This window comes from Crocodylus siamensis, chromosome 7 (assembly GCF_052110815.1).
Source record: "Crocodylus siamensis isolate JL-2025a chromosome 7, ASM5211081v1, whole genome shotgun sequence".
Classification (NCBI taxonomy): domain Eukaryota; kingdom Metazoa; phylum Chordata; order Crocodylia; family Crocodylidae; genus Crocodylus; species Crocodylus siamensis.
Genome location: NC_143401.1, coordinates 56,289,980 through 56,315,417, shown reverse-complemented (window position 1 = coordinate 56,315,417; position 25,438 = coordinate 56,289,980). Strand labels below are relative to the sequence as shown.

Here is a 25,438-nt window from a genome sequence, read left to right as displayed (position 1 = left end):
GATATTCAGATATATCTGAGTTATCAAATGAGAGAGAAAGGCCTTCTCATAGTGACTCACACTATGGCCCTATTCTTACTACCACTGCATCAAGCAGTCTTTATAGATTTGATGCTTGTCAGTGTTCTCTAATTCTGTTGCTACTTGAAATCAGTTCAATATTCATGTTATATAAAAATGGAATAACTTACATATTTAATCTTTAACATGTATTAGCGAGGACTTTTTTTTTCCCTTTCCTCTCACAACCCTTGGAGGGTAATTTCATTGATTGTTTCAGCTATAAAGTGGCTGGTGTCTAAACACTTCCTGAGCAGGATGAGCCATAGCTGTCTACAGTTATATTCCTGCTCCCAGGAATCAATTCAAGTGAGGAGATTTCACCAGGGAAAAGTTTTGAAGAATAAGCTGATTTCTGGTACCTGTCTACACTGAATACTGGACAAGAGACTGTGGCAGACTGGACTTCTTGGCTATATAGCAAGATCTGATTGGTGGGGAAATTACTAATTTCTGAAGTGTTTCACTCTTTGAATCACAGAACTATAGAAAATTAGGGCTAGAAGAGACCTTTGGAGATCAGCTAGTCCAACCGTGACAAGGAAGCGTTCCACCCTCTCTCTGGCTTGGTTTTTGGTGCCTACTTTGTGGATGAAGTTTTCTTTCTGTCCCTGAAGTGTCTTGGGAATAGTTACAAGGCCCAAGGCTTTCCTTTGGGAGCAAGGTAATTTGCTAGATGCATGCTCTCAGATAGCCACAGTGGGTGCATCCAGACACGTGTGCATATGTGGTATACAGTGCTGCAGACAGTGTGGCATTGCAGGTATTCCCCATGCTGCTTATTTGCAGCGTGGGTTGGGTTTTTTTGTTTTGTTTTTTTTACACCAGGTGACCCGGTGTCAAAAAACCCCACACTAGAAAAAAGCAGAGTGGTTCACGTAGTTGCAGTGTGTGCTGTCCAAAAACGGAGACTAGCTGGCCACTCCAGCTGCCAACCAGGCTTCCTGCTGATGGATCACCACTGTTGGATACCTGGGAGGCCCCCAGGATCCCAGGTTAGACTGCTGGGACCAGCCCAGGGGCTGACCCCAGCCTTCCCTACCCCACCCGGGGCAACTTGCTATGCACCAGAGCACACATGCACAGGTGTTCCCAAAGAACAAGTAGCAGTGGCACAAATATGTACCAGTGCTACCTGTACCTGGTAAAATGTATGTGTGTGCTTGTCTGGACGTGCCCACTGAGTCCTTCTGAGCCAAAGTCAGTCCTAGGAACAATGCCAGGGTGCCTGCCTCTGATGTCATGCAACAGCAAAAAAAAACTGCTTGAGATTTATTTATGTCAAGAGGCATCCATGAAAGATGCCTCAGCAAGCAGATCAAAAAACAGCTGTGCTGTGTGGAAATCAATATTGGCATTAGGGCCGGCAATTATACTATAAAAGAGGTTTAGCACCACAATACTGTAACAGATAACCCAGCAACTTCTGTGCACAGGGTTTGCCTTAACACTCCTTAGTCTGGTCTTCTCTCTGGCATTCCACTAACCTTTACTGACTTCCCTGGATGGAGGGACTGAGATGAACCTTCTTGCTTTAAATCAAGTTCTGGAGATTGGATCCATTAGTAATTGTTACAAAAACCAAGGCAATAAATAATTGGCTCCTTGAGAACTGTTTTTCAGAATATCTTCCTCTCTTCTCCCTAGTTGGATTTTTGTAACCCTGGGTATCAGAGATGATGGTCAAGAATCCCTGGAAGTACTGCACTCTGCTGGACTGAGTTCTAGGATTAGGCAAATGGCAATGAATTCTGCAGAATCCCCACTCGACAAAGATTTGCACTAAACCCTGTGTTGGGTCAGCAAGTAGAAGAGGCTGCAGTGTATGGCAGTGTCCCCCCTCTGCAGTCCTGGCCTAGAAATCCACATCTTACCTGTAAGGAAGCTGTTCCTCATTGAGCTGCAGACACATGAGCATAGGACTCCCAGAAAATCTTAAAGCAGTAGCAAAATTGAGTGCAGTTTCCACCTCAGTCTGGCTTCTTAAGCTAGCTTGAAAGAATGGGCCATCTAATTCTGCTTGGAAATCAATGGCCAGTCCACCCCTGCAACAGGAGAAAGCAAAGGTCCTGCCCCTGAACAAAGCATATTCGGGGAAGGGAACTAAGTTTTCATTCACTTACCTTGTTCTGATTTCAGTTTTTGATTCCTGCTCCCATATATTCACATCAATGTTGGCTGAAATATCTATCCCAAGTCCCCCTTGAAGTTCAACTACTGCTTGCAGCCCAGACTGAAGGGGAATTGCCTGAAGAACAGAAGAAAAGAGTATTTGTTTAGAGTGTGCCTGCACTTTTCTTGACCTTAATTGTGGGTGCCTCTACATGTGTGTCCGACTGTGCAGCTGTCATATAGTACTTTAGCAAGTACTATATGACCGCGCAGTAAACCACCATTACTGCATGGTCCCATAGGCACACAGGTCATTTCTAACCCTACTGTGTAATAGAAATGAACTATTGCACAGTAGCTTGTTGCTACTGCACAGTAGCGTCGGCATCACAGTTCATGCTCGCTGATGCTATGTTGCCATAGAGATGAGCTATGTTGTTGTAGCTCATTGCTATGGCAATGCAGCATCTCGTGTAGATACACGCTGCTTTATGCAAAACAACATCAACAAAAGAAGTTAAAGAGCAATTAGCCAGAAGGGATACTAGCTGCACTGCACTGCCAAATCCTGCTGGCCAGGATACAGTGACCCTGCAGTTTCCACATGCTAATTAATAAACCAGTTTTTAAATATCTTTCATTAATACTGCCCTTAGGTTAGGTTGAGCATTGTAATGAGTACTGGGCATGAGCAAATGGGTTGCAAACAGCACCCTTCAGGAAGATTTGCTATGCTAGAGTATACCCTGTGGATTAAAAGGAGCTCTAGTGATCCCTGGGTAGCATCACCAGAGCTCTAACTGGTAGCTTGGATGAGAGAAGGTCCTTCTGTCATATAGTTGTTACCTGTTGATGATCCATTAGCAGAACATTGCCTTTGATCACATTTGTGGGCTCTCCACTGCTTAAGAGAACCTTGGCCATGAGGTCTGTATATCCTTGGAAGAAAACAACAGGCCGTAACTGAACATCAAAGACAATGGCAGACATCCCAGCCATCAGCTGCTGCTCCTCTTCTTCATTAGTGTTCTCTCCCAGCACCGAATCCAGCCCCTTCGCTTCAAAAGTGACCTTAAAATATACAGGCAGAGAAAAATCAGCTGCACAAGGCTTGGTTTCTCAAGGGTTAGCTTTAACCATTTTCCTTCTTGGGGAAGCTAGATAACAAACTTGTCTGATGTAGTGCAGTACTCCATCTTTCACAAACCAATCTCTTCTTGGAGCAGTTGCCATCTTTAAGTGGAAGTATTTTTATTTTTGTAGGCAGATATTTGCAAAGTTTTTTTTTTTTAAATAAAATCTGCCCTGAAATGTGCTTAAGAAGGGCCTGTTTTACCCAAACTAGCCAGTACAATTTTATATACAGAGCAGTCTCCTTCATATATAAGTAAGCTATTAGCATTTTATATAAGGTAGGCTTCTCTTGGGCTACGTTTTGTTTACCTGTCCTGAAAGATGGTTATAGCAGTAGGGGCAGGAGTTCATAACTAGGGCTCCCCTTTGTGACCCCAGATAAAACTAGGACTGCCCATGAAGGAGAAGCAAGAGAAGTCAGACTGAACTTGATACAAGTGGCGTGGGACCAGACTTCAAGCAGACTGAGAGAAGTCCAAGTAAACTTGGATGAGTAAACTAGAAGAGGACAGCACCAGGTGACCTTGGCCAGCTATTCTGGAGGCCTGCTCGGAGAAGCTAGATGGGAAGTAGAATTACTTAAAACAGTAGCAGACCAATGGCTCTATAGCAAATTGGGAAGTGATTATATTTAAAGCCCAGTAAAGTGATTGATGTCATATATCTTGACTTCAAAAAAGCCTTTGATCTGGTATCCCATGATCACCTCTTGTTGAAACTGGCCAATTGTGGCCTTGGGTCCACCATGATCTGCTGGCTGGGAAATTGGCTCCGTGGTCAGACCCAGATGGTGGTAATTGATGGAAGTCAATCATCATGGTGCTCTGTGACCAGTAGGGTCCCCCAAGGCTCTGTCCTTGGACCCATATTGTTCAACATCTTCATTAATGATGTGGACACTGGAGTCAGAAGCGGACTGGCCAAGTTTGCTGATGACACCAAACTTTGGGGCAAAGCATCCACACCTGAAGACAGGCGGGTGATCCAGGCTGACCTGGACAGGCTCAGCAAATGGGTGGACGAGAACCTGATGGTGTTTAACACTGAAAAATGGAAGGTTCTCCACCTTGGGAGGAAAAACCTGCAGCATCCTTATAGGCTCAGCAGTGCTGTGCTGGCTAGCACTACGGAAGAAAGAGAGTTGGGGATCATCATCGACCGCAAGATGAACATGAGCCTGCAATGCGATGCTGCCGCTAGTAAAGTGACCAAAACATTGGCTTGCATCCATAGATACTTCTCAAGCAAATCCCAGGACGTCATTCTCCCCTTGTACTCGGCCTTGGTGAGGCCACAGCTGGAGTACTGCGTCCAGTTTTGGGCTCCACAATTCAAAAAGCCTGTGGAGAAGCTTGAGAGAGTCCAGAGAAGAGCCACGTGCATGATCAGAAGTCAGGAAAACAGACCAGCTGACGACAAGCTGAGAGCCATGGGGCTCTTTAGCCTGGAAAAGCGCAGGCTCAGGGGCGATCTGATGGCCACCTATAAGTTTATCAGGGGTGACCACCAGTTTCTGGGGTAACGTTTGTTCACCAGAGCACCCCAAGGGATGACGAGGTCGAACGGTTATAAACTACTGAAAGACCGTTTCAGGCTAGAATAAGGAAGAATTTCTTTACTGTCTGAGCCCCCAGGGTCTGGAACAGTCTGCCAGCGGAGGTGGTTCAAGCACCTACATTTCATAGTTTCATAGTAGCTAGAGTCGGAAGGGACCTAGGTAGATCATCTAGTCCGACCCCCTGCCTTGGCAGGAAAGAGCACCGGGGTCAGATGACCCCGGCAAGGTGCTCATCTAACTTCCTTTTAAAAATCCCCAGGCTAGGAGCCTGCACCACTTCCTCTGGAAGCTGGTTCCAGGCCCTAGCCGCCCTGACTGTGAAGTAGCGCCTCCTAATATCTAATCTAAACTTACCCTCCGCCAGCTTGTGACCGTTATTCCTGGTCACTCCTGGCAGCACACGGGGGAACAGGGACTCCCCCAATACCTGCTGATCCCCCCTGACCAGTTTGTAGCAGGCCACAATGTCCCCCCTTAACCTTCTCTTGTGGAGGCTAAACAGGTTCAGGTCCCGTAGCCTCTCTTCATAAGGCCTGCCCTGCTGACCCTTGATCATACGAGTGGCCCTCCTCTGAACTCTTTCCATATCGTCCACGTCCCTCTTGAAGTGTGGCACCCAGAACTGGACGCAGTACTCCAGCTGCGGCCTGACCAGTGCCGCATAGAGGGGGAGGATCACCTCCCTGGACCTGCTCGAGATGCATCTGTGGATGCATGACAGGGTACGGTTGGCCTTCTTGACTGCCTCCCCACACTGCCGGCCCATGTTCATCGTGGAGTCAATGACGACTCCAAGATCCTTTTCCATCTCCGTGCTGGCAAGAGGGGAGTTCCCCAACCTGTAAGTGTGGTGCCGGTTCTTCCTCCCCATGTGCAACACCTTGCACTTATCAGTGTTAAACCCCATCCTATTCTCATCCGCCCACCGTTGCAACCTGTCAAGGTCAGCTTGTAGCCTATTGCACCCTTCTAGTGCACCCACATCCCCCCCATCTTAGTGTCATCAGCAAACTTGAACAGGGTGCTTTCTACCCCGTCAGCCAAGTCACTGATGAAGATGTTGAACAGTGCGGGCCCGAGGACCGAGCCCTGCGGAACCCCACTGCCCACGTCCTTCCAGGTCGAGAAGAACCCATCCACCACCACCCTCTGGGCGCGGCCCTCCAACCAGTTGGCGACCCATTTGACCGTGTGGGCATCAACACCACAGTCTCCCAGCTTTTTGATGAGGACAGGGTGAGAGACAGTGTCGAAAGCCTTCCGGAAGTCCAGAAAGACTACATCCACAGCAACCCCTGCGTCTAATGATTTGGTGACCTGATCGTAAAAGGCCACCAGGTTGGTCTGACAAGACCTGCCACTGATGAACCCATGTTGGTTGCCCCTGAGCATGCATTCCCCCGCAAGGCCCTCCTGGATGTGTGCCAGGATAATTTTTTCAAAGAGCTTACCCGGGATTGAGGTAAGACTAACTGGCCTGTAATTTCCCGGGTCCTCTTTTTTTCCCTTTTTGAAGATAGGGACCACATTGGCCCTCTTCCAGTCCTCCGGCACCTCACCAGAGCACCACGAGTGCTCATAGAGCCGCGCCAGGGGTCCCGCAATGACCTCGGCCAGTTCCTGTAGAACCCTAGGGTGAAGATCGTCCGGACCAGCGGACTTGAACATGTCCAGCCTCTCCAGAAGTACCCTAACTAACTCCTCGCTAACCCCTGGCCCAGGCGTGTCTCTCCCGGGGCCCGAGGGGGGCCCAGCAGGGAGGTGGCTGAACTGGTCCCTACTTAGGAAGACAGAGGCAAAGAAATCGTTAAATATGTTAGCTTTATCATCTGGCGTGATGACTAAGTTGCCCATCGTGTCCTGCAGGGGCCCCACATTACCCGGGACCCTCTTTTTACCCCCTATGTATTTGAAGAAGGACTTCTTATTGTCCTTAATCCGGGAAGCTAGTCCTATCTCCAACTCTGCCTTGGCCCTCCTGACTGCCCCCCTACATCCTCGGGCGACTGTAACATAGTCCTTCTTGGTGATGACCCCATCTCTCCATTGGGTATATGCCTCCCTTTTAGCAAGGAGACATTCCCGGATGCTCTTAGTGAGCCATGGGGGTTTATGTGCCCTCCTGCTCCCTTTGACCCTTGTTGGGATTACCTCCCTTTGGGCATGGAGGATCGTCTCCTTAAGGAGCAACCACTCACCTTCGACATCTGATTCCCTTCCCCTCTGGGTCCTCAGCGCTTCCCCAACGATCCTCCTTAGCTTGTTGAAGTCAGCCCTCCTAAAGTCTAGGGCTGTTGCCTTGCTGCAGCCCTTTGCCACCTTACGCTGGATGGTGAATTGAACATTGAACACCTTCAAGAGTAAATTGGATGTTTATCTTGCTGGGATTGTAGGACCCCAGCTGACTTCCTGCCCTTTGGGCAGGGGGTTGGACTTGATGATCTTCTGAGGTCCCTTCCAGCCCTAATGGCTATGAAATCTATGAAAACCTGATACTCAAATGCCCTGGCCTTTGTGTGGCCATTTTACATCTGTGCAGAATGACTGCAAAATCTTCTGGATGTGATTCAGCAGTACTGTATACACTCCAGACAAGTGTAGACAACAACATAAGGTGCGAGGCAGCAGAGAATCAGGTCCCACTAAGGATGTTAATTGAATAAGTGTAGTGAAAGAAAGGAGAGATTGGGTGGTTTGCGCTGTAGCAAAGAACTTGAAAAACCAGATTTAATTTCCTGTCCAGTCTTGGTGGCCTTGGGCAAACCACTCAGCTTTTCTGTACATCAGCTCCCCTCCCATAAACTGGGGATAATTCCACTCCACTACCTCACTGAGGTGTTCTAAGTTGGCAAAAAAGTTAAAGACTGTAAAGTGCTAGGGACTGAAGTGATAGGGCCTGAAGTAGTATCATAGATAAATAGTCCAATTTGTAATCAGCCTTACAGAGTTGTTGTACCATAAAGTTCTTTGAGGAGTTTCCAATCTCCTTGAGACGTGGAAAATATCCCCATTGCATCGCATTCCCATTGGATGAAGGTGTGAGGGAAGTTTCTCATTGATGCAAATTTTTCCTACAGCACCCTAAAAAGGATTTCACAGCACCTCAGGGTGCTGCAGTATGCTGGTTAAGAATCACTTTCTAAAGCATGAGACAGACTGAGGAGTATCGATTATGCTATAAGAGAAGAATGAAGACAGCGGACGGAGCAAAGTGGAGTTGTGGAATGTTACTTTCCTAGCACTGAGTTTTGCTAGAAGTAGCCTGGGTCTAGTGCTATTTCTGCCAAGTACATAGTAGGATGCACTAGAACTGGGTAACATATCCGACATGACTAATCTATTTGGTGAATTTAGCCATCTTTGATCTGTGAGTTATCTGTAAACTCTGACTGATATTTTTAAATTAGTCTGTTGTTTAAATATGGAGGCTCTCAGCAGCTCACAGCTTCCTGCTAAACTCTATTTGTACATTTAGGCCAATAAAGTTATCATCATATAATCAGTTTTAGGATGAAACTGTGGGACCAGCGAAATTAATGGCAAAACTCCATTTGACTTCGAAAGTATCAAGATTAATTAAAATGGCATCCACCCTTTTGTCCTTTTGAAAATCTCATGGACTTGATCCTCATCTGTTATAAATAGACACAACTCCATTGAAATAGGAGGTAAAGTTGATTTATAGGAGCTGGGAGGAAAGAGGGGAGAAGGGGCTACATGTTTATAGATGGAAGATGACAAAAACTCAAATGAAAACTGACAATGCTGGATATAGTGTGGGCAGTTTGGCCAAAAATAAGAAACTTTCAATACAGAGAAACTCAAAATGTCAAACAGCAGATTTGCCTTGTTTCCTCCTACATATCAGTGAATAACACAGTTAGGAATTTAAAATTTCAGGTCTTTTTGTATGTCCTTAGGTACTTCATACGTCCTCTGTTATGGAGGGGTTTCTATGGGTAATCAGCAGGGATCCTGGTTTTCTCTTTTGTTTTAAAATTGCAAATTCTCTGATAAAAATGGCAAATTCTCTGATTTAAAAACCTCCAAATAGGCATTTTTCCATGATTAAAATGATACACTGCTTTATATAGGTATCAGTTGAATATAATATTTTATTGATATTGTAACAGAGAGCCAATCCATGGCCCCTGTTACATGTGGGAATGCGGTGACAACCAGTGTCGCTGCTTTTTGGGCCAGAAACCCACGCTGCGACTCCGTTACTCCCCCACGGTGAGTCTTACCATACAGAAGTGGAGAACCAGCCCCTTTCCAGAGATAAGGGAGGGGACTAGGAAATCAGCTAAACCTGTTCCCTGGTTAGGAGGCTCCATGGCTGTGCCTGGCAGCCATATCAGAGGGCCAGGAGTAAACCCAGAAGTCCCAGAAGCTCCAGGACTGATGAATCCCTGGTGGTGGGGAGTCATTTATAGGAGGGAATTGAAGATGATTGGACTTAACAGGAGCAGGTTAGTTCAAAAGTAAGAGGGCAAAGACTCACTCTTCCCCAGAGAGGAGGCTGAGAGCACCATCTCCTAGTCAGAAGTGGTGTGTACCTGTGTGGAGACACAGAGAGAGAGCAAGAGAGACAGACAGCTGTCAGTGGAGAAATTGGGACCGCTGTGCTAATATGGAATGATGACTGGAGGCTGACGGAGAAGTATATTGGACTGAAGAAATACTGGAGTTGAGATTCTGGCTACCTGGTAGAGGACAACTGACATAAGAGACTTTTATTGTTAGAGCTGGGTTCAAGACATCTGACTCAGGGTAAGTCTGTCTGTGGGACTTAACTTGAAAATCATTATAAGGGACTTTCCTAGGGCTGACTAGAGAGATCATGCCCCAGTGGTTTATTGGGAATAGTGACAGAAGAAAATGTGAAGCCCAGGTGGAAACAAAGCCAGGAGGCTAGGACCTGCCTTGGGCTAATCACTCAGGGGAAGATCTTAGACTCGCCATATGGGGTGACGAGGACAGGGTGTAGGGGAGGTGGAGCCCTGTGAAGAGTATCTATCTGTGAGAGGAGGCTGTAGTCCTTATTATTTTAGTACCAACAATCAGCTTCCCTTTCCTTTTTCCATCACGGTGTGGTGGGCGAATATAAAGAAGTGGACTGGGAGCCTGACCCTGAGGCATGAGACAAGAGAGCTTGCTTACAGGTATATTTCTAGATGAGCTACAAATGCAATTTTAAAGCAATTTGGAAGCCTAATAGTGCCTCAATCACTTCAATAAAACAAATTATAAGTACCCATACATTTTGGCTTTTGGCACTTTAATTTTGGATTTTTATTATGGAAAATCAGAGGTCCCTAATCCTTCACTCACCAGGATGAACATACAGCTGTGGCTACCCCTCCCCACCCCACCTCACTGCTTTGTGGCTCTGAGCAGCCCTGATTTGCCATGCCCTGCCTACGCCATTACTTCTCACTCCTGACCCACAGCGCCCGCCCCCCTGCTGGTGCCCCTCACTCCCCACCCATGGCCCACCACCCCAGGACTACAGGGTCAGAGACCTGGGTCTCAGTCTCCTGTCCCCTGCACCACTGCCTGAACCCTGGCTGCCACTTGCAGGAGGGAATAACTGTTGCAGTGGTTCTCAGTGTGAAGCCCAGATCCCCCTCCCCCACAGGTGGCATGGTTGGAGCGGAGTCTGTCAGGAGGGGTTGGTGCAGGTTGGCTGCTGTGGGCTTGGGCTCTCCGCCCTCCTCTGTCGTGCTAAGTCCTGCACACTGGGCTGCAGAGACTCCAGGGAGAGGGCAGAAGGAGGGAGCCTGAGCTTTCAGTGGCCAGCCCACACCTACCCCATGCACAGATGTGTGAGGCACATGCCCCCCATATCCTCCTGGAGTGTGTGCAACATCAGGGAAACAGCTCTCTCTGCTGCCCTCTGGATGAGCTGCCTGTGGCCCCATCTTGCTGCCCACCTGGGGTCTACGGCTGTGCACTCTGGCCCTGGGCCCCAAGCCTCAAGCACCACCTGGGCTGGGCAGCAGCCCCAGCCCTGCCCAAGTTCCTCCCTCACTATGGGGACCACAATTCCTGCCCCTCCCCTCCCTCCACTTACCTGAGGGGAGCTGCTCTCCAGGCTGCCTAGCAGCCATGTACGTGTGTATTTGTGTACATGCACATGGCACCCTCTGCTGATTGCCCTTCTCCTGCTCTCCTCAGCTCCTTGCAGGCTGGAACTCTGCAAGGGGAAACCCAGTTTCCCATGTTTTTCTCCTTTAAAGGAGAAAATCCAGGTTTTACTGTGTTTTTCCATGGTGAATGGAAAACCTGGATATCTGGTAATCAGACAGAACGGGACAGATGAAAGTCATGTAGAATGTAAGCAGGCACAATATAGGAAATCCTGTAGTCCTGTTAAGTCACTCTGCGTTTCAGTCCAAGTAACTGACCTGAGCTGCTTGAAGTTGGTGACCATGGCTTAGGAGTAAGAAGTCAGAGACACTCTTCCTCAGAAGACCTACTTCAGTAAATAGCAAATCCAGAGTGAAAGGGAAAAGCACATCTTTGGTGACTGAAAGACATAAAGAGACACCAGTAAGAAGTACGGTACAAGAGTCGTAGTTTCATAGTTTCTAGGGTTGGAAGGAACCTGAGTAGATCATCTAGTCCAACCCCCTGCCATGGCAGGAAAGAGTACTGGGGTCAAACGACCCCAGCAAGGTGTTCATCTAGCCTCCTCTTAAAGACCCCCAGGGTAGAAGCCAGCACCACTTCTCTTGGAAGATGGTTCCAGATCCTAGTCACCCTGACCGTGAAGTAGCTCCTCCTGATATCTAGCCTAAATCTATCCTCTGCCAGCTTGTGACCGTTATTCCTGGTCACTCCTGGCGGTGCTCGGGGGAACAGGGACTTTTCCAGTGCTTGCTGGTCCCCTCTGACTAGTTTGTAACAGGCCACTAGATCCCCCCTCAGCCTTCTCTTCTGGAGGCTGAACAGGTTCAGGTCCCTTAGCCTGTCCTGCCCTGCTGCCCCCAATCATGCGAGTGGCCCACCTCTGGACCCTCTCCATGTTGTCCACATCCCTCTTGAAGTGCGGCGCCTAGAACTGGATGCAGTACTCCAGCTGCGGCCTGACCAGTGCCGCATAGAGGGGGAGGATCACCTCCTTGGACCTGCTTGAGATGCATCTGTGGATGTCTGACAAGGTGTGGTTGGCCTTCCTGACTGCATCCCCACACTGCCGGCCCATGTTTCTGCCTCTGTACTGACAAGAAGGGAGTTCCCCAACCTGTAGGTATGGTGCTGGTTGTTCCTCCCCAGGTGCATCACTTTGTACTTGTCGGTGTTGAATCCCATCCTATTCTCATCTGCCCACCCTTGTAACCTGTCTAGGTCCAATTGCAGCCTGTTCCTCCCTTCATCACAGAGTCATCACTGACCAAATGTTATATACCTCCTCCTTCAGTGTTCCCATTATGGCTGTAGGGGGAGGAAAACGCTGCAACCATTAAACTGAAAAATAAAGTTTAAGGCTGTCCACATAATTTAATAGGGAAGATGAGGATGTTGCCATGGGACTGCAAGCAGTTCAGTAAGGTATTCTATGCTCAGTGAGTTAATTTAGTGGAATTATGACTCAAACACTGAAAAGCACTGATGATGGTGCTCTGTAACTTGGTGGGCTGCTGGAGACAGAGAACAGGAGGCTAGAGAGACACCATTCAAGGAATCAGTTCACTAGCACTGTATACCTCTTCTGTCCAAGTCTATAGTAGCAGAATTGAATGGAGTCCATACACTAGCAATTGAAAATCTGACAAAATAACTGAAATATGAGGGATACAAAACATGCTCCTCAATGTGGCCTTGTAATAAACAAATGATTAGCCCTACAATTTTTTTTCACCCACTCTTCACTCATTTTTCCTTTGCATGCCCAAAATATCCATTAGGGATAGGAAAAGGAATATAATTGTAAAGCTAAATGAAACAATACGAATTGGGACAGAAAGAAGAGCAGGAAGGTTGAAGCAAAAGTATTTGAACAACTGTTTAGTTGGCATGAGCTGTCATAGCTCTACTGAAATCAATGACAATGGAGCTATGACAATTTACACCACTGAGGATCTGCCCCTTTGAAAAGCTTATTAAAACTTCTAATGAATTAAGAAATAATGAGAGTTTTAGCTAGTCTTTTGGTCTAGTAGTAGGAACAACGTTCTGCCCCACAAGAGATATAGCACAGGTTTGATGTCATGATTTGGCTTCTCTTTCTGGTCAGCAGGATCCAGGAAAAATGCAGTACTGGTGTGCTCAATGCTTGTGTGAAGTATGTGAGCATTAAGGTTTTATAGACAGATGTATGTGTCTGATTATGAGGGGAGGGACATTATTTTATGAAGATGGCTCTCAGGCACCTTCAGAATAGCATTGATGGTCTTTGAAGAGAAGCAAGGACAATGGCTTCACTGATGGAGTGATCATTTTTGCTACTGATTCACTCAAGGAGTCACCTTTTTCTCTAAGGGAGAGCCAGTTTTAGGATTGTGGTGGTCCCCTCCCTCAACATATATTTTTAAATCTTTTCTTTCCCTCTACTCTAGAGGTTATTCAAGTATAACTCTGCACATACACATGCATATACAGACGACCAATGTGCTCAGACATTGGAAGACCCTTACAGGAGACTCTCAAAAAATGCCTATTAAAAATAGGATAGTTCCAAAAGACAGATATCCCCTGATTTCCAGTGGCCCTTTGGCAGTTGATTTCAAAATTGGGGTTTCCCTATGGGCACCTTCATTTAATTTTTGGATATGAACTTAAACACAATTTTGTTCATGTTGTCACCTGTCAAAGGTCCTGAGAAAGAAGAGGAAATGCCAGCTTTGGAAAGATAGCTGTAATTATTTATCAATGGATCTTTCAGCAGTTCTTCCATTGCCTTCCTGGAAAGAATGAGAAAAAGGTTGGGTGTGAGGCAACCACCTCCTTTTCTCTTCCACTCAACAACACCCCCTCCCCCCACAAAAAAATCAGAATTCAAATACGAATTGAGCTTGTGACAGAAAAAATTAAGGCTGCCATTGTGGAAGGCATTTTAGAGAGGATAGGTAATATACATTTAAAAATATAAACAGATGCAAATAACACATTGATATGTAGTTAAACAAGCACCTTTTGTAATGTTTTAGTATCTCCCAAATGAGGAAGAAAATGGCATGGCAATAAATAAACAATACACATACACACACACACATTGTATATATTATAGAATATAGTTACACAGACACTATTAAATCTATTAGAATATAAAATAATACACATATATGTGGTATTGGCAACTATTAATCATTATTAATTAAATATTATACACACGCACACACATCTAAGCCTTATTGGTTGTAACTAATCTTACTTAAACAGTGGTTTTCAACTTTTTTAGACTCAAGATACTCTTGATTAGACTCAAGGCACCCCTCAAAAAATGCCAGTTCTTAGCTTTCATTTATTTTTTGACTATGGAAAAAATGGTAGAGCAATTCTTCCGTTACAAAGACCTGAAAAAGACCATGGCAGGATATTTTTGACATTATGGGTTCCTATTTGAAATCTCTGCATTAATCTTTTGAAGCATGTTAAGGTGTTTGCCCACCTAACAGTGCTAATAATATGAAGCATCCTACAGCACCCTTAAAAGGATTTCACAGCATCTCAGGGTGCTGCAGTACACTGGTTAAGAATCACTTTCTAAAGCATGAGAAAGAGACTGAGGAGTATCGATCATGCTATAAGAGAAGAATGAGGACAGCAGACGGAGCAAAGTGGAGTTGTGGAATGTTACTTTCCTAGCACTGAATTTTGCTAGGAGTAGCCTGGGTCTAGTGCTATTTCTGCCAAGTACACAGTAAGATGCACTAGAACTGGGAAACATATCCAACGTGACTAATCTGTTTGGTGAATTTAGCCATCTTTGATCTGTGAGTTATCTGCAAACTCTGACTGATATTTTTAAATTAGTCTGTTCTTTAAAATGATCCCATGACTGATTTATATAAACATATTTCAGCTGATGGCTTGCTTAAAAACCTTCTACCACAGGCAGTACTTTAATTGATGACTCCTTTTAATTTATAGTTTCATAGTTTCTAGGGTCGGAAGGGACCTGAGCAGATCATCGAGTCCGACACCCTGCCATGGCAGGAAAGAGTACTGGGGTCAAACGACCCCAGCAAGGTGTTCATCTAGCCTCCTCTTATAGACCCCCAGGGTAGAAGCCAGCACCACTTCTCTTGGAAGATGGTTCCAGACCCTAGCCGCCCTGACCGTGAAGTAGCACCTCCTGATATCTAGCCTAAATCTATCCTCTGCCAGCTTGTGACCGTTATTCCTGGTCACTCCTGGCAGTGCTCGGGGGAACAGGGACTCCCCCAATGCCTGCTGGTCCCCTCTGACTAGTTTGTAACAGGCCACTGGATCCCCCCTCAGACTTCTCTTGTGGAGGCTGAACAGGTTCAGGTCCCCTAGCCTCTCCTCGTAGGGCCTGCCCTGCTGCCCCCTGATCATGTGAGTGGCCCTCCTCTGGACCCTCTCCATGTTGTCCACATCCCTCTTGAAGTGCGGCGCCCAGAACTGGACGCAGTACTCCAGCTGTGGCCTGACCAGTGCCGCATAGAGGGCGAGGACCACCTCCTTGGACCTGCTTGAGATGCATCTGTGGATGCATGACAAGGTGCGGATGGCCTTCCTGACTGCATCCCCACACTGCCGGCCCATGTTCATCTTGGCATCAATGATGCTCCAATATCCTCTTCTGCCTCTGTGCTGACGAGAGGAGAGTTCCCCAACCTGTAGGTATGGTGCTGGTTGTTCCTCCCCAGGTGCATCACCTTGCACTTGTCAGTGTTGAATCCCATCCTATTCTCATCCACCCACCCCTATAACCTATCTAGGTCCAGTTGCAACCTATTCCTCCCTTCTAGCATGCCCGCATCCCCCCACATCTTAGTGTCATCAGCAAATTTGAACAGGGTGCTTTTTACCCCCTCTTCCAAGTCACTGATGAAGATATTGAAGAGCGTGGGCCTGAGGACCGAGCCCTGGGGGACCCCACTGCCCACATCTCTCCAGGTCGAAAATGACCCATCCACCACCACTCTCTGGGTGCAGCCCTCCAGCCAGTTGGTGACCCAACCCACCTGTGTAGGTGTTGACACCACAGTCCCCCAGTTTCTTAATGAGAACAGGGTGAGAGACACTGTCGAAGGCCTTCCGAAAGTCCAGGAAGACTATGTCCACTGCTACCTCTGCATCTAAGGATTTGGTGATCTGGTCATAGAAGGGCACCAGGTTGGTCTGACAGGACCTGCTGCTAATGAACCCGTGTTGGTTGCCCCTAAGCATAATCTCCCCTGCTGGCCCCTTGTGGACATGCGCCAGAATAATTTTCTCAAAAAGCTTGCCCAGGATTGAGGTACGACTAATTGGCCTATAGTTTTCCGGGTCCTCCTTCCTCCCCTTTTTGAAAATGGGAACCACACTGGCCCTCTTCCAGTCCTCTGGCACTACACCAGGCACCACAAGTGCTCGTAAAGCCATGCCAGGGGTTCCGCAATGACCTCAGCCAATTTCCTCAGCACTCTGGGGTGGAGATCGTCTGGACCAGCTGATTTGAATACATCCAGTCCCTCCAGATGTTTCCTAACTAGTTCCTCACTTACCCTTGGCCTAGCTGTGCCTCCCCTGGGATCTAAGGGGGACCCAGAGGGTGGGGGAGTGGCTGTTCCAGTCCCTGCTCAGGAAAATGGAGGCAAAGAAACAGTTAAATATGTTGGCTTTGTCATCTGGTGTGATGACCAAATTTCCTAGCGTTCCTTGCAGGGGCCCCACATTACCCGGAACCTTCTTTTTATCCCCTATGTATTTAAAAAAGGACTTCTTGTTGTCCTTGATCTGGGAAGCTAGTCCCAGTTCCATCTCTGTCTTGGCCTTCCTGACTGCCCCCCTACATCCCCGAGTGACTGCAGTATAATCCTCCCTGGTGATGGCCCCTCCCTTCCATTGGGTGTACGCCTCCCTTTTAGCTAAGAGACGTTCCTGGATGGTTTTGGTGAGCCATGGGGGCTTTTGTACCCTCCTGCTCCCTTTGATTTGTGTTGGGATTACCTCCCTTGGGGCTTGGAGGATCGTCTCCTTAAGGAGTGACCACCCTTCTTGGACACCTGGCTCCCCTCCAGGACCTCAGCGCTTCCCCAACTATTCTCCTTAGCTCACTGAAGTTTGCCCTCCTGAAATCTAGGGCTGCTGCCTTGCTGCAGGCCTTTGCCACCTTGCGCTGGATGGTGAATTCCACCAGGCGAATCGATCGCTGTCACCCAGGTGGTCGAGCACCCGCAGCCCCCTCACCAGGTCGTCACCCGTGGCCAGCACTAGGTCCAACAAGGCGTCTCCCCTATTCATGCTGTGCGATTGGTCATTTAAATCACAGAGTGGTGTTTCTGTTTCCTGACTGGACAACTTGCACACATCCAAAAAGTTTTGAAAATAACCAGGTAAATATAAATACTTCCAGAGTGAATGTTCCTCTGAATATCTGTTCATGGGAGTATTCATACCACTTCCCATTTCTGCATGTTTTTGTGAATAAACAGTTGTTCAGACAAATCTGTGCAGGAAGTGAATGAAAAAGACAGTGACCATCTTGGGACTGTATTCACATTTTTAACTGACCAGATAATATTCAAAGACTTTTGTAGAGGATTGTGCATAGCTCAAAAAACGCTTTTCCTTTCAGTCAACTACTTGTTTAAGAATCTTGAGAGAGTAATAAGAGAGCTATAAAATAGGCTTTATGCTGCAAATTGGATCTTTATAATAAAAACTTTTGTGGTTTTTACACTAACCATCTGGTGTTCCAATCAGTGTTGCCCACTGTCTTCAGCTGACATAATGAGACATCAAGTATCAGTGGCCTAAAGCAAGAAAACTGAGGACTTAAATCGGTTTGCAAACGAAAATGAGACAACAATGAAAGCAAAAGGAAAAAGTAGAGCATGAAGAGAAAAAGGGAAGGAGAGGAGAAAGGGAACAGAGAAAAGAATGTATTTAGAAGAAGAGGGGGAAAAGGGGTTTTGAGTCTAAAAGTAACAATTCATTTGCCACACTCACCTTGCTGGGTGATGGGGAGAATGTAAACTACTCTGGATTTTTGACAGCAGAAATGTTGCCATTTCTGTTTCCAGTTCACGGGTGGCCAGTAGGATATTGGTGATGTCCATGGGCAAAGGTTCATTGTCTAACAGGATTTCTGCAGCAGTCAGGCGACAGGTTTTTTCATACTTTCTCATTTTCTCGTGGAAAATTCTTCTCATTGCTTTTTTCACCTAATGTCAGAATCCAGTTAAAATGTTAATCCTCACCATTCTTAATGTGAAGGCCTTATTCTCTTTCACCTTTGGGCACTTCAGTGGTGTTTATGTAGCTGTGTAACTGTAGCTTTTGGCATTTGTACGCTGTCTGGGAGTCAGCATAATTACACTCACCTTACACTTCCCTACAGAAGAAGCTCAATGGGCTGCATGCTGATAGAGCAGGTGCCTGGGCATAACAGAATTGCCTTGGCGTGTGCAGAATACAGGTATCAGAGACCACCAGAAGCAGGCATTTCCAACTTTTAGTCCAATGGCTCAGTGGTAGGGCACTTGCCCGGGGAACAGAAAACCTATATCCTGAGCCTCTCTCTCAGAGGAAGTTTGAGTCTGTCTATCCTGCTTCAAGAAGCAGGTCTCAGGGTAGGAATTGCACAGAACACTCTCCACCTCCTCCTTGAAGCTGGCTCACTGTGCATTGCCAGTAGGGTTGGCATTCATGGGGTAAAATAGACAAAGAGCACTGAGACAGTTTCTGCCTCAGGCTAGAACCTGGCTCCCTCCCCTCCCAGTCCACCTCAGTGAACCACCTTCCTTCCACCTTATTATCTCCTCCTAGCCACACATATCTTCCCTTCCTAGCTCCTCAATAGGCCAGGCTCAAGATGAGGGTGGAAGTGTGCTCTGGGCAAAGCTAAGCCCTTAGCCTGCTGGCTAGAGCACATTGCTGGGAAACAGAGGAAGCAAATTCAGACACCTCCACACAAGGAGCCCTAAAATTTGGACCTCCTCCTCTGTGTGTAAGTCCCCTACCACTAGGCCATTGGGCTAGAAGGTGGAAGGGTCTTCTTCTGTCTCTTTCTCCCCTTCCTCCACTTTCCTTCTTGCAGTGATATATGTAAGTCAATCCTGTTCTGCTACAGCTGCAGACAGAATCCAGCCTATGCAAAATGGTGGAGACAGTAAATCCATTCATCGTGTGATAATTCAACTGCTTGGAGAAATTTATTCTAGCAACTAATACTTATGTAGCAAGCACACCTCTTGTTTTCTTCTTTCCCACAGGCAGGACAGAATGGCTTCTGGGAAGGGCAGCTAAAACCACTACCTTGATGCAGGACATGGAGACCTTCAGTAGTTTCAAAGATGGCTAGGTGAGAATTATATCTTCTGTCCTTCCTAACACCCCTGCAGCCACAATATTTTGTGGAAAGATCAAATGACCAAAGAAAAGCTCTGAGCTAGGTGGGTTTTTTCATACCTCACCAGTGATGTGTTGAGTGGAGAATCTTTGTAGTGCAGACACTGCTGTACCCGAGACTGCTGCAGAGCCTTCCTCTGCATAATTCAGGAGGATAGGAATGGTTTCAGGGAGCAGGGCATTCTTCAAGGACAAGAGGTAAGTGACCATCTCAGACTCCTCCTCAGTTTCACTTAACCGTCTCAGAACAGTTTCCATTCCAAGTTCTACTTCCTGTTTGTTTGGAGAAGCAGAGGAGGATGAAGAAAGAGCACATTTCAAGAAGTCATGGAAAAGAAGGGAGGGCTAAAAAGAATAACTATAGTTATTGTGTCAGGAAACCCACCTGCAATCCACACAGCTTCATCCGGCACAACTTACCAACTAGGGAGCCAGTGACAATTATCCCTGTTTCCCAGATAGCAGGGGTTAATTGCTTTCCATTCAGCTTGTCCTGGGAGACCAGAGATGAGGGGGTGTAAGAAAATGAAGGAAGAGAAAGGTGAAGATGGAGAAGCCATGTTTTAGTGATTACCCCAGAGAGTTTATTGAGAACATCTTCCTAAGTTTGCTCCCATCTGCATTGGAGGAGGCAATTCATGAGCTACTGGTAATACTGTAACATGTTGATTTCTACAGTGAGCAATTAAGCTCCCATTGTCTGTAGCATGCTGATATAGAACAAATTCTGCTGTAGGTATTTCTTCAGAGGAATGTTTATTCCCATGTCAGGTATCCACTTGAAACCATATAAAATAATAATATAAACAGAGGGATTTAGTCGCATAAAAATGTATTTTGCTTTTCCACCTTAGTCTTCTTGTAGGGGGTTTCTTTCTCTTTGAGGGACCCTAAAGACTCTGGCTTTTTCCCCCCCCGTTATAAAACTCTCCTTTTACTGTACAAAGTTTCAAAATTCTACCTGATGAGAGCTGCATGGCCCAGCTCAGTGTGGGGGGAAAGAGGAGCAGGAAGGAGAGGCAGCTGGGAGAAGTTACTGTTGAGTAAAGGACAGTGATGCAAGATCACTTTCTGAGCAAGTTATCATAGGTTCTAAGTGGGCACATCTACACGTGCAATAAACTGCTCCTAGGCAAGTATCTGAACATGAGCCCATTGGGAGCAAAGTTGCTCCCAATGGGAGCAGTTCAGTCCAGGTACTCTGGGGTACTCTACCCTACCTCCAGTAGCCAGGGGGAGCTCCAGGCTTCCCCAATGCCAGCTCTGGGCTGGCAGGGGTGACAGGGACTAGTCTCAATGTCCAAGGCAGGGATGGAGCTGTCAAGGCTCTGGGGGCAGCTGCCTCTCAGCCATGTGGAGATTGGGACCAGGTCCAATATGCATGCAGTTGGCAGGCAGCTGTCCCCAGAGTTGGGACAGCTCCCCCCGCCCTGCAGAGATTTGGGCTGACCTAGGCAGCAGTTGTGGCCCTCTGTTGCTTGGGCTGACCAGGTACACAGTTTGCTCCTGGTCAGGGTCTACATGTACCCCATAGTACATTAGTTAATGCACAGTTTTTCTAGTACCTATATGTATTGGTAATAGCAAATGGTGCATTAGACTGATTTAATATGCTGTAATTGCCGTGCATGTGTACATGGTGATGCTTTACTGCTCATTAGTTTAGTCTAATGTGCAGTAACGTGTCTCATGTAGATGCGCCCACTGTGTAGTAAGTGTGTAGCTGGCTCTGGGTCCTTCAGAAATGTAAAAAAGAAATTTTAAGTAGGATCAGAATTAAACAAGTTTCTGCTATAAGGACGGACAGGAGCACAAGAAAGGAAATGCCCCTAACTTACTAACAACAAGCGAAGAAGCTCTTTTGAGGGCCGAGGAGAGAAGGCTGCAGCATAGAGAAACTTTTCCACCAAGGGCTCCTGCTTTTTGTTGCTGAAATCCAGAAATTCAGAAAGAGCTGCCAGGGAAGCTGTTGACTGGGCAGCCACTGCAGCATCAATGAAGAAGGGACTGAAATGGGAGAAGGCACAGGATTATGTGTGCTATCTTCAGCTGGTGATGAAGAGAAGGGAAGTGCCTGGGGACAGTTGGTCCTCTATTGGTGTAAATTAGCATAGCTCCACTGAAGTTAATGAAATTACATTTCTTTATATCAGCTGAGGACATGGCCCTTGTTTCTGTTTCCCCTGAGCCTAGTTAAAAGAGCCAGTTGAGCCCTCCACTGAAGCCAAATGGAAATGCATCCTCTTAAATTGGGGATACCTTGACCCCTTGCCTTTTCAAATGTATACAAAGTAATTCCAGCATCATTTACTTTATACCTAGATTATAAACACTTCCTGAAGCTTCAGCTAATAAGTAACAGAAATAGCTCATAAGTTAGCATATCTATAGAGCCTCTCATCCAAAGATAATGTAAAAAATACAAAACTAAACAACGCCCCAATATAAAAAGTAATATGCAGCAGTCGCATATCTGGCAATATATTTCAATGTAATAAAATACGATCCGCATCACTTAGCACCTCCTCTTAGCAGCTATTTAATAGCATACAGTGATGCTAACCAATGACTGTGGTTAGGAAGGAAAGAATGACATAATCTATTGCAGTAGAAATGCATGCTGGCCCATAGAGACCAAGCATCTGCATTTCTGTAGGGTCACACACATGTCTGAAAACTTCACCAGAAGATTCAGTCTAATTTGAGCCAAATCTGCACCAAAGACATGTGGCTTGTTTGAAAAGGCAATATCCTAGCTGTAAATTTTAAGTATGTGCATTATGCTTAAAAAAAATGGGCCTTGAACTTCCCAAAAACATTATTTGAAGTGCTGGGAAGAAGCTGGGAATGTTATTGTGTCTTTGTATGTCAATTACATCTGATTATTTAATTAATAAATCCAGAAACACTAGAGTGAGAAACAAGGGCCTCTGCCTTTTAGATCAAGACAAGCATTGATGGGTTGACTTACACTGTCTTCTCTGAAGCCTTCCTCAGCAGCTGGAGCACATCCCTCTTTTTGGCACTGTGCAACATCTGAATGAGCCTGTGGAACTGCCAGGTTGTTGACACCTTTGAGATATCCATTTTGACTCTTCTATTACCAACTGTCTTCAGATAGTCTTTAAGCTGAAAAGTAACACTCACATTATTTATAGTAGCAAGGTTATATGGCTTCTTTCACTGATACAGCCCAAAGCTGGAATAACATTTGAAGAGAATAAATACAAGGGTTTCTTAAATATAACCAGCCTGGGGTGGACATAGATATCCCATCCAGCACAGCACATTATATACAAGAATGTTGTATCACTGTAGAACATTATTAGTTAACAAGAAAGTGTTCAGGGACAACATCTTTGTTCTCATAAAACTTCTACGAAGTGTGTGATGAATAAAGACAGCCAGAAGCTTGCTCACAACAATTACACTACACAAAAAGGGAGGAATACTCTCCTTAATACACAGCATTTCTTCCTCCTGCAGCATCCTTGTACTGGCTCAGGTCAGTCCCACTTACATTATGATAACTGCAAGATGGGAGCCTGACATGTTGTTCTAGGGCATTAAATTCCTTGGCTCCCCTACAGAGAACAAGATGGGTTGTAAAGGCAGAAGCTACAAAGTGAAGAACCACAATGAGAAGGAAAAGAACTGGAAGCCAAATTGCGGGCTCTCTTATTACAAGCCAAGTCCTCCTACTCAGCTCTAAGGAGGCCCATACACCAGATGTCCTCCTACTGTAGTTTTTGCATTGCCCTTAAGAAAAGACCAAATGGGGGAGTAAAACTATCAACCTTGAAAAGCTAATGAAAAATTCAATTCCTGGCCTTCAGTTTTCAAACTTCTTAAAGAAAAAAAAATACAAGCAGTCAATTGCCAGGAATACTTATTGAGGCAGGACACCAGATATGGAAATAAATAACATTTTCAATCAGTGAGGAAAGTGGGTTCATGATGGTGGAGATGGGTATGCCTTTGACATGTCACCTGACATGAGATAGGAAAGTTGATGGGCTCTAAGGACAACTGCTGCTCCCACAGAAATCACAAAACTAGTGGAAATGCATTAAATAGGTTGGTTTTGGTGGCCTGTTTCTGAAGAATGATCATGAGAGCTCTTTATGCTGCGGGTCTGACCAGACTAACAAGGCATTCTATATAAGACACAGTGGAATAAATATTCCACTAAACTAGAAGTCACAAGACATGAGGTAATCCCAATCATGCATCTAGCCTATCTGATCCTGGGAAAAGACCTTATCTCTTTGATTCCTCTAACGCTTTTATCTATTTAGTCTGTACGCATTTTGCATTAAGGACTGTCTCTAATTGCTAAGCTTTTACAGAGCTTAATATAAACAGATAGCTGATAGATCTGGGGCTTCTATACATTACTGTAAGACAAATAATATGAATAACAGTCATTATCAGAACTGCCATAAGAGGTCCTTTCAGCCTATTGCTGGCTACTCTGTCCAAGTGATATTAAAGAACCTGTAACATTTTCAAAAGCAGTGATGTAGGACCCCACAATTATTTCCTCCATCAAGAAAGCAGTTTTAATCTCCAAGGCTCTGTATGCATTATTACAGAATACATAACCCACACAGTCATTCCACCCTGGGATCATCATCATTGATTAGGGACAATGAAACAACACTACTATAAATGACCCTCAATGAAAGCAAATTCCACTCAAAGCAGAAATGTCCTTCTCCAGTATAAAGGCCGAAGACAGTGGTGGCATTTGGATCATTTTGCTGAAATTGGGGGAGTTTATGTAGTATTCAAATTAGAGGAACTATGGGAAACTATGGACTCCTATACACGTGCAGGGAGACTGTTCCAACATGCTGTAATTACAACACAGAGGAGCAGACTCAATTAATCAAGTCTGCTGGAGCATGGTAATTAGCACACTCCAGCAGACTCCAGCATCATGTGTATCAGCATCCCCATGCTGAAAAATGGCAGCAGGGTGCTTTAAACTGAAGCTCGTTTGATGCGTTTTAATTCAAAGCACCCCACGGTCATTTTTCAGCATGGGGACCCTGATACATGTGATGTTCTGGGTGCTTCAGTTAGTTTGGGTCTCAGAGCTGTGCTAATTAAAGTACCCCCCAACCTCTTGAAGCATGTCTATAAACACCCTTTATAAGAATACCTAGACATTTGGAGGTATTTGACTCCAGTTGCCTACAGGCTGCTGTTACTTCTGCCTAGAGCAGTTGCCTTTCTCACTCTGGGAACACTACAAAAGGTCTCTTTACACTTATATATCATTTTTATATGAAAAGACTTCCTACATGCTGTCTAAATCAAAGCTATTCACAGAACACTTTTGTGCTGTTCTGTTCATTTACAAAGTGACAGCTACTGACCGGGTGTGTCTACATGTTCATTAACGCAGCTTAGATACTGCGTATTTAATTTAGCACTTGTTTGCTAAAATATTAACTAAATGTGCAGTAACTAGAGTTACTGTGCAGTAGCACCAGTGCATGGTTTTTTCATGATGCTTACTGCGCATTAGCCTAATAACACTGCACAGTAGGCTATTAGGATAGTTTTTAACTGCAACACTACTGCACAGTGTTATTAGACTAATGCGCAGTAAGCATCTCCTGTAGACTATGTACCTGATATTTACACTTTATTGCTTTGTGCATTGATAGGGTTTTTTAACCTTCTCAGGCCTGCCAGCCTTCTGCGGGCAGCTCTCTGTGTATTGTGTGTTTCCACGTATCAGATTAGAATACAGAGAAAATTCTTCTGCAAGTGTTTTAAGGCTACTCACCGAGGAACACTGAGTACAGATTCTCTTGAAGGGCTGGCTAACTAAGCTTATGGGCTGGTGCTTTTCCAATAAACTATCCAGAGCTTCCTGAAGGCTCTGTCCAGAAATCTCTGCAAGGCCAGGCATTGAAGAAGACATTAGTTCAAGCTGCTGTCTGGGGAGAGAGAAGAGGCTGATGAGAGGTTTTTATTTCTTAAATCTCCCTTTTCTCTGAATTTGGTCAGGGTATATTCTGGTAATTCTGA

The 25,438-nt window shown here is 45.8% G+C and overlaps 2 protein-coding genes across 5 annotated transcripts in view; one reads left to right on the top strand and one right to left on the bottom strand.

The window, feature by feature from the left end:
* The window catches only part of ADAMTS14 (ADAM metallopeptidase with thrombospondin type 1 motif 14), a 212,197-nt gene that overhangs the window by 170,086 nt on the left and 16,673 nt on the right, over positions 1-25,438 (top strand). Inside the window, exon 22 of one of the 3 annotated variants that reach the window (XR_016443452.1) lies at positions 19,258-19,346. Coding sequence is in view for 1 of the 3 variants with exons in the window: in XM_090057043.1 (XP_089913169.1) it covers positions 19,258-19,346 (89 nt within the window). In the remaining 2 variants the exon portion in view is untranslated. Of the gene's footprint in view, positions 1-19,257; positions 19,446-25,438 lie in introns of those variants that run through there. The other 2 variants (XR_016443454.1, XM_090057043.1) reach the window with 2 other exon arrangements.
* The window catches only part of LOC149859833 (microsomal triglyceride transfer protein-like), a 39,214-nt gene that overhangs the window by 2,469 nt on the left and 11,307 nt on the right, over positions 1-25,438 (bottom strand). The window contains exons 7-18 of one of the 2 annotated variants that reach the window (XM_090057046.1): positions 25,194-25,347; positions 22,365-22,522; positions 21,232-21,400; positions 19,779-19,886; positions 19,454-19,666; positions 17,993-18,207; positions 17,728-17,796; positions 13,676-13,773; positions 11,275-11,396; positions 3,019-3,243; positions 2,184-2,308; positions 1,935-2,105 (exon numbers count right to left, since the gene is read on the bottom strand). In XM_090057046.1, coding sequence (XP_089913172.1) covers positions 1,935-2,105; positions 2,184-2,308; positions 3,019-3,243; positions 11,275-11,396; positions 13,676-13,773; positions 17,728-17,796; positions 17,993-18,207; positions 19,454-19,666; positions 19,779-19,886; positions 21,232-21,400; positions 22,365-22,522; positions 25,194-25,347 — 1,827 coding nt within the window. The remainder of the gene's footprint in view (positions 1-1,934; positions 2,106-2,183; positions 2,309-3,018; positions 3,244-11,274; positions 11,397-13,675; positions 13,774-17,727; positions 17,797-17,992; positions 18,208-19,453; positions 19,667-19,778; positions 19,887-21,231; positions 21,401-22,364; positions 22,523-25,193; positions 25,348-25,438) is intronic. The other variant, XM_090057047.1, reaches the window with a different exon arrangement.